Here is a 9,428-nt window from a genome sequence, read left to right on the forward strand (position 1 = left end):
TACTATGCGTAGACTTCGTATTCGCAGATATCTGATCATATAAAGAAATATAACCTCATATACCTAACCAATCAATCTCTTGTCTTATTCATCATCAGGTAGCCAAGGATCATCTTCAGTCACCCAGGACGACCTGAAGGCCTTAAGGATCGATTTCCAAAAGTCCCTGGATCTTCAGACCACAGCTATCGTGCAGACCCTTAAGGAGCACATCCAAGGCCTCCAGAACAAGCTTCCATCCAAGCTCCTCCTCAACAACCAACTCACCGACATCCTGACCAGGACCGCAAATCTGGAGACCACCCTGAAGGCCGAGTTCCGATCCCACAGCGAGAGGCTGGAGCAGATCCTTCAAAACCTCATCAACGACCTCGCGCAGGTCATCAACCGGGTGGAACCCATCTCCTCTCAGACGAACAGCGTGCACTCCGATGCTACTGCCTCCTTGAAGAGGAAGACGCCAACCTCTATGAGCTGCGTTGAAAAGGTTATGAACGTCCTGGGCGACATCTATCCTTCGGAGTCGTGGTCTGCGGAGCATTACGTGAAGGTGTCTCACCTGGGGGTGAGGGGAGGGATGTCGGGTCCTCAGTCTGTGGTCGTCATGTTCAGCAGAGCGGAGGACAGGCTGGTGGCATTTGTCAAGGGCAAGGACGCATTTGAACAGCAGCAGATCACCATGGAAATGATTCCCAGCTATTTCAAATTTACCTGCGCTGCGTAAACTCAGATCAGTAGTAGGGGAATGCTTGCAAATATTAAAGGGGATGGCAAGTTGCAGGGCACTTTTTTCAGAAGATAATGCATATCAAGCAGCACCCAGAACTTAACGAAATGTTATACAATACAGAATGCTTGCAATTAGTTTAAGGGAAATAAGATCCTGAGTCTCCCTTCCAGAATAAAATCAATAAGCACCAAGTATTTAATGAAACAATACTATGCTTCTTACCTACTTTGTGTTAAACGCGTGAAAACGTTTTATTTTTTTATACCACTGTTTACTGCTGTCTTTATTGTCAACTTATTGCATACATTGTGCTTAGCAAGTACCAGTTGAAAGTGTATAACCTACATCTAAAGTACTAACATTAAAATCTGCAAGAACTGTAGGTTGTACAACTTATTTAACTAGTATCTTAGCATAGTATGAACAAATTGTGTCTTTCTTGTATATTTTGTACAATTGAACATGTTACAAACGACACTATTGACTGTCCTAATGTTTTTAAAGCAAGTTATACATCCTCAGAGCTACGTTTAACACGAGTATGAAAGTTAAAGCTGCAGTGCCTGCATTAATGTACTCAAACGTTTGTGTTAAAAACATCCGGATGTAATACAACACTAATTGTATGCACAAGGTAAGGAATGCAGCATTGCTGGTGGAGTGTTGGGGAACAACACTTTTGCGCGTTGGATTTGTTGACGAAGTGAGGTGTACAATAAACGGGGAAAAAGTTGCATTAATGGATTTGAAAGTATACTCTGGAGCAAAATATTGGACTCGCATCTTTCTTCTTCGTGTTTTCTTTGTTTCTGTCTTTCTTTGTTTCTGTCTGTCTTTCTGTCTGTCTCTCTGTCTGTCGGTCTGTCTGTGTGGCTGTCTGTGTGTCTGTCTCTCTGTCTGAGCCTCTTTTTTTTCTTTCTCTCGTCAATCCTTAAACAAAATTAATGATACATAAATAATAAAAACATAATGCTTAAATACACGCATTAACAAATCATTACAAAAAAAACATAAGGAAACACATGAATGAATGAAAACATGGATGAAAGAAGATATAGACTCATTTTTTTGTAGTGATACCTACACTATTGTAAAACATATAGTAATATTGGCTTTTCCTAAGTTAAAATAAGTCATTTACGTCGACATAATTCCTACATTTTGACTGGAGCCAAAATGCTTACTATACTACATGTACTTAAAAATACGGAAACAATCAGGAAAACCTACTTAACCTTAAAGGTCCTTGTCTACATTTGTATACACAAATCGGCATTTGACCATTGAAATACTGAGTCTATTCCTTACAAATATCACAAATCCCCCCCCCCCCCCCCCCCCCCCCCCCCCCGATCGGAAAGGACGAAGTCAAGGTAGCCGACTGAAAATTCGTTATGGTAATTCAGCGTAGTAGGATATCCTTATTTGGCAAATGCCGAGGGCAAAACTCCTCTCAAATACCATGCATTTCGTGCGTTTAAAACAATCGTGGACAGCGCTCCAATACCCCGTGTCGAACTGTTGCTGTGATTGTGTGGTTGTGGCTGTCATAATAGTGACATGAATTTGATTGGTGGATATTTATAGCCAAACCACATGCTCTCTGCACATGGACATCAACACATTGACAGTGTTACTAACACTTCTCAAAAATAAAAACTTTTTTACATACATTTTTTTTCTATACATTTTTCCCCCATGGTTTATTCAACGTCTGAAATAACTTTTTAGCAAAATCTCACCATAAGATTATTGAAAACAAGAAGGGCAAAGCCCATACGACTCACATGATTTACACATTTTTCCTACCAAAATACATGTGACCTTGACCCAAGGTCAAGGTAATCCAAGGTCATGCAACACAAAGCTGTTAATTCAAGACATAGGAAGTACAATGGTGCTTATTGGCTCTTTCTACCATGAGATATGGTCACTTTTAGTGGTTCACTACCTTATTTTGGTCACATTTCATAAGGGTCAAAGTGACCTTGACCTTGATCATATGTGACCAAATGTGTCTCATGATGAAAGCATAACACGTGCCCCACATAATTTTTAAGTTTGAAACAGTTATCTTCCATAGTTCAGGGTCAAGGTCACTCCAAAATATGTATACAATCCAACTTTGAAGAGCTCCTGTGACCTTGACCTTAAAGCAAGGTAAACCAAACTGGTATCCAAAGATGGGGCTTACTTTGCCCTATATATCATATATAGGTGAGGTATTGAATCTCAAAAACTTCAGAGAAAATGGGAAAAATGTGAAAAATAGCTGTTTTTTAGGCAACATTTATGGCCCCTGCGACCTTGACCTTGAAGCAAGGTCAAGATGCTATGTATGTTTTTTGGGGCCTTGTCATCATACACCATCTTGCCAAATTTGGTACTGATAGAATGAATAGTGTCCAAGAAATATCCAACGTTAAAGTTTTCCGGACGGACGGACGGACGGACGGACGGACGGACGGACGGACGGACGGACGGACGGACGGACGGACGGACGGACGGACGGACGGACGGACGGACGGACGGACGGACGACTCGGGTGAGTACATAGACTCACTTTTGCTTCGCATGTGAGTCAAAAAGCAAAAATGTAGACGACTACCTTGAAGCCATAACGATAGACTATAGATACCAACAGAACGTTACAAATATCTCTGTAACACCCGTAGGATGTGCAAGTATACACTGAGGTCTGGCTGATTTAAGATTTTCTGATTAAAATAATTAGTAGTAACATGTGTGCGGTTCTGATATGAGGAAGTCGAAAACTGTCTTTGTGCAAAACAAAGCGCCGTTTTCCTCAAGCGTGCATAGGCTACAGACCATGGGGTATCCGTTACTTTCGTTACCTTCGGGTAAGTTATGTCTAACTTTCCACTTTGCTATAGGCACAAAAGAAAATTGGCGCTTTGAAAAGAAGGGGCAATTCCAGTGTACATTCCGTAGAACATATCGCACAGATATTTGTTTTATATTTGAAAACAATAGTCAGGATGACATGATCCGGGCACCTTCAACTTCCCCAAACTCAGAAATGAGAATAACAGATATAAGCTCACGATGTCTTTACTGTTGGGGGGGGGGGGGGGGGGTGATGTTAAAATACAGAAACAGACGGATAGAAAGACACGTACACAGTCTAACACATGCACAAACACACATACACGCAGGCAGAAACATAGACACAGAAACAAAGACACCACACCCACCGCCTCCCCCTGTCCACGCATGTATATATCGCCCCCCCCCCCACACACACACACACACACACGTACGTATGCAAGAAAAGGAGGAAACTATGACGGAATGCATACGGACCAAAAATAACTAGCAGGCTTGTGTTCGTGTTTAACGAACTGAACACTTGCTCTTGCACAACTTCCCTGTCTCGGGTACGGGGGAGGTTTTCCCCACTTAAGTCCGGGTGACAATAATATCATATTGTTGTGCGGAAAGGAAAAAAATCCCAAAGTACACTCTTCTAATTTTCCCTTAGCCTATTATTTACGCAAGGTTTCAAAAAGTTCTAATTCAGCTTTAAGTTCATACTGTAGGGCTGTGAAGCTAATACAGAAAATAAGTCATACAAGATACAAGATACAAGATACAAGATACAAGATATTTATTCACCAATTTTGCAAAAGGATTTCATCTTGGCACGGCACGGTAAAAATAAAATAAAAACCAACCAGACACATATGCAGACACACACAATATAAAAAAAAAACACCATGAAAATTCACAAAGACACAACACTCAAGTCTCACTTACCAGCAAGCTAAGCAAAATCGACACAGATTGACATCATTACGAACTACAGTTTTGTAAATAATAATACAGTATAGAGAACCAAACATCAGCGCAGTCCATACATAATAACCCATTTTTACGTACGGTGTTGTCTCAATAAAATGTCCAAAAAAATGTATACACGAATTTACAACTTCCCTGTCGTCTTGATATTATTGTAAAGACAATAAGGAAACCTTAAGCACTGATTCCCCCGCCTCGAGAATTCAATGCACCGTCGAGTGTTTATTTCTCTAAAACCACCGAATTGACTACTGGCTCATGAAACACATACTTTCCTTATGTTAGTATAATCCTATTTTTATATTTAGTCAAGTTTTGACTAAATATTTTAACATCGAGGGGGAATCGAAACGAGGGTATGGTGTATGTGCGTGTGTCTGTGTGTGTGTCTGTGTGTGTGTCTGTGTGTGTGTGTAGAGCGATTCAGACTAAACTACTGGACCGATCTTTATGAAATTTGACATGAGAGTTCCTGGGTATGAAATCCCCGAACGTTTTTTTCATTTTTTTGATAAATGTCTTTGATGACGTCATATCCGGCTTTTCGTGAAAGTTGAGGCGGCACTGTCACGCCCTCATTTTTCAACCAAATTGGTTGAAATTTTGGTCAAGTAATCTTCGACGAAGCCCGGGGTTCGGTATTGCATTTCAGCTTGGTGGCTTAAAAATTAATTTATGACTTTGGTCATTAAAAATCGGAAAATTGTAAAAAAAAAAAAAAATTTATAAAACGATCCAAATTTACGTTTATCTTATTCTCCATCATTTGCTGATTCCAAAAACATATAAATATGTTATATTCGGATTAAAAACAAGCTCTGAAAATTAAATATATAAAAATTATTATCAAAATTTTTTTTTCGAAATCAATTTAAAAACACTTTCATCTTATTCCTTGTCGGTTCCTGATTCCAAAAACATATAGATATGATATGTTTGGATTAAAAACACGCTCAGAAAGTTAAAACAAAGAGAGGTACAGAAAAGCGTGCTATCCTTCTTAGCGCAACTACTACCCCGCTCTTCTTGTCAATTTCACTGCCTTTGCCATGAGCGGTGGACTGACGATGCTACGAGTATACGGTCTTGCTGAAAAAGGGCAGCTACTTGACTAAATATTGTATTTTCGCCTTACGCGACTTGTTCTTATTCTTATCGTTTTTAAACAGTTTCCTGCTAAAGAACAGACGATTCAGATTTTATAAAAACACACACTCACACACACAGACACACACAGACACACACGGACACACACGGACACACACACACACACACACACACACACACACACACACACGTACGCACGCACGCACACACACACGCACACACACAACACACAACACAGACACACACACACACACACACACACACACTCACACACACAAACACACGCACGTACGTACGGACCTGAATACGTTATAGTTTTATGTGCATTGTTGTTTTTCACGACTAAAATGCGCCTGCGTATAGCGAACGTACGCTCAAGTCGAATTTTGAAAGTAAGGGATCAATACAGTCAAATACGTTACTGGTTATTCCTCGTGAATGGGAACACCTATTGCAAGTATTTTCAGACAATGGTTTTTGCCCACGGGAGCATATTTCAAAATAAAACACATTGTGTGCCCTATTGAGAAATGCAAGCGCCTGTCATATACTGATACAAATATGGAGCTTGTATACACACTTATATAGTACGAGTTCACGGCTTTTTACATTTAGTCAAGTTTTGACTAAATGTTTTAACATAGAGGGGGAATCGAGACGAGGGTCGTGGTGTATGTGTGTGTGTCTGTCTGTCTGTGCGTATGTGTGTGTAGAGCGATTCAGACCAAACTATTGGACCGATCTTTATGAAATTTGACATGAGAGTTCCTGGGAATGATATCCCCGGACGTTTTTTTCATTTGTTTGATAAATACCTTTGATGACGTCATATCCGGCTTTTGTTAAAAGTTGAGGCGGCACTGTTACACCCTCATTTTTCAATAAAATTGATTGAAATTTTTCTAAAGCAATCTTCGACAAAGGCCGGACTTCGGTATTGCATTTCAGCTTGGTGGCTTAAAAATTAATTAATGACTTTGGTCATTAAAAATCTGAAAATTGTAATAACATTTTTTCTTTTAAATAAAACGATCCCAATTTACGTTTATCTTATTCTACATCATTTCCTGATTCCAAAAACATATAAATATGTTATATTTGGATTAAAAACAAGCTCTGAAAATTAAAAATATAAAAATTATGATCAAAATTAAATTTCCGAAATCGATTTAAAAACAATTTCATCTTATTCCTTGTCGGTTCCTGATTCCAAAAACATATAGATATGATATGTTTGGATTAAAAACACGCTCAGAAAGTTAAAACGAAGAGAGGTACAGAAAAGCGTGCAATGCAGCACAGCGAAACCACTACCGCGCTGAACAGTCTCGTCAGTTTCACTCCGTTTTGCACAAGCGGCGGACTACGGTTATTGTGAAAAAAATGCAGTGCGTTCAGTTTCATTCTGTGAGTTCCACAGCTTGACTAAATGTAGTAATTTCGCCTTACGCGACTTGGTTTTTATATGAAATAACGACGGGCACCCATTAAAGCTACACAAAAACTCACACAATGAACAACAAGTCGCGTAAGGCGAAAATACAACATTTAGTCAAGCTGTCGAACTCACAGAATGAAACTGAACGCAATGCCATTTTTCAGCAAGACCGTATACTCGAAGCATCGTCAGTCCACCGCTCGTGGCAAAGGCAGTGAAATTGACAAGAAGAGCGGGGTAGTAGTTGCGCTGAGAAGGATAGCACGCTTTTTTGTACCTCTCTTCGTTTTAACTTTCTGAGCGTGTTTTTAATCCAAACATATCATATCTATATGTTTTCGGAATCAGGAACCGACACGGAATAAGATAAAAGTGTTTTTAAATTGATTACGAAAATTTAATTTTGATCATAATTTTTATATTTTTAATTTTGAGAGCTTGTTTTTAATCCAAATATAACATATTTATATGTTTTTGGAATCAGAAAATGATGAAGAATAAGATGAACGTAAATTTGGATCGTTTTATAAATGTTTGTTTTTTTTTACAATTTTCAGATTTTTAATGACCAAAGTCATTAATTAATGTTTAAGCCACCAAGCTGAAATGCAATACCGAAGTCCGGCCTTCGTCAAAGATTGCTTTACAAAAATTTCAATCAATTTAATTGAAAAATGAGGGTGTGACAGTGCCGCCTCAACTTTTACAAAAAGCCGGATATGACGTCACCAAAAGTATTTATCGAAAAAAAGAAAAAAACGTCCGGGGATATCATTCCCAGGAACTCTCATGTCAAATTTTATAAAGATCGGTTCAGTAGTTTGGTCTGAATCGCTCTACACACACACACGCACAGACAGACACACATACACACACACATACACCACGACCCTCGTCTCGATTCCCCCTCTATGTTAAAACATTTAGTCAAAACTTGACTAAATGTAAACAAGTCGCGTAAGGCAAAAATACACCATTTAGTCAAGTAGCTGTCGAACTCACAGAATGAAACTGAACGCAATGCAACGCAGCAAGACCGTATACTCGTAGCATCGTCAGTCCACCGCTCATGGCAAAGGCAGTGAAATTGACAAGAAGAGCGGGGTAGTAGTTGCACGCTTTTCTGTACCTCTCTTCGTTTTAACTTTCTGAGCGTGTTTTCAATCCAAACATATCATATCTATATGTTTTTGGAATCAGGAACCGACAAGGAATAAGATGAAAGTGTTTTTAAATTGATTTCGAAAATTTAATTTTGATCATAATTTTTATATTTTTAATTTTCAGAGCTTGTTTTTAATCCAAATATAACATATTTATATGTTTTTGGAATCAGAAAATGATGGAGAATAAGATGAACGTAAATTTGGATCGTTTTATAAAAAAAAAATTTTTTTTTAAATTTTCAGATTTTTAATGACCAAAGTCATTAATTAATTTTTAAGCCACCAAGCTGAAATGCAATACCGAAATCCGGGCTTTGTCGGAGATTACTTGACCAAAATTTCAACCAATTTGGTTGAAAAATGAGAGCGTGACAGTGCCGCCTCAACTTTCACGAAAAGCCGGATATGACGTCATCAAATACATTTATCAAAAAAATGAAAAAAACGTCTGAGGATATCATACCCAGGAACTCTCATGTCAAATTTCATAAAGATCGGTCTAGTAGTTTAGTCTGAATCGCTCTACACACACACACAGACAGACAGACACACACACACACACATACACCACGACCCTCGTCTCGATTCCCCCCTCTATGTTAAAACATTTAGTCAAAACTTGACTAAATGTAACAAGTCGCGTAAGGCGAAAATACAATATTTAGTCAAGTAGCTGCCATTTTTCAGCAAGACCGTATACTCGTAGCATCGTCAGTCCACCGCTCATGGCAAAGGCAGTGAAATTGACAAGAAGAGCGGGGTAGTAGTTGCGCTAAGAAGGATAGCACGCTTTTCTGTACCTCTCTTTGTTTTAACTTTCTGAGCGTGTTTTTAATCCAAACATATCATATCTATATGTTTTTGGAATCAGGAACCGACAAGGAATAAGATGAAAGTGTTTTTAAATTGATTTGGACAATTTATATTTGATAATAATTTTTATATATTTAATTTTCAGAGCTTGTTTTTAATCCAAATATAACATATTTATATGTTTTTGGAATTAGCAAATGATGGAGAATAAGATAAACGTAAATTTGGATCGTTTTATAAATTTTTATTTTTTTGTACAATTTTCAGATTTTTAATGACCAAAGTCATTAATTAATTTTTAAGCCACCAAGCTGAAATGCAATACCGAAGTCCGGGCTTTGTCGAAGATTACTTG

The 9,428-nt window shown here is 38.4% G+C and overlaps 1 protein-coding gene and 1 long non-coding RNA gene across 2 annotated transcripts in view; one reads left to right on the forward strand and one right to left on the reverse strand.

The window, feature by feature from the left end:
- LOC138980383 (uncharacterized) overlaps positions 1-1,463 on the forward strand; it is an 8,406-nt gene extending 6,943 nt beyond the window's left edge. Inside the window, exon 8 of the mRNA XM_070353248.1 lies at positions 99-1,463. Coding sequence (XP_070209349.1) covers positions 99-724 — 626 coding nt within the window. The 3' untranslated portion in view covers positions 725-1,463. The remainder of the gene's footprint in view (positions 1-98) is intronic.
- LOC138980413 (uncharacterized) overlaps positions 1-9,428 on the reverse strand; it is a 399,865-nt gene that overhangs the window by 235,858 nt on the left and 154,579 nt on the right. The gene's annotated exons all lie outside the window — the stretch shown is intronic.

This window comes from Littorina saxatilis, linkage group LG11 (genome assembly GCF_037325665.1).
Source record: "Littorina saxatilis isolate snail1 linkage group LG11, US_GU_Lsax_2.0, whole genome shotgun sequence".
Lineage (NCBI taxonomy): Eukaryota > Metazoa > Mollusca > Gastropoda > Littorinimorpha > Littorinidae > Littorina > Littorina saxatilis.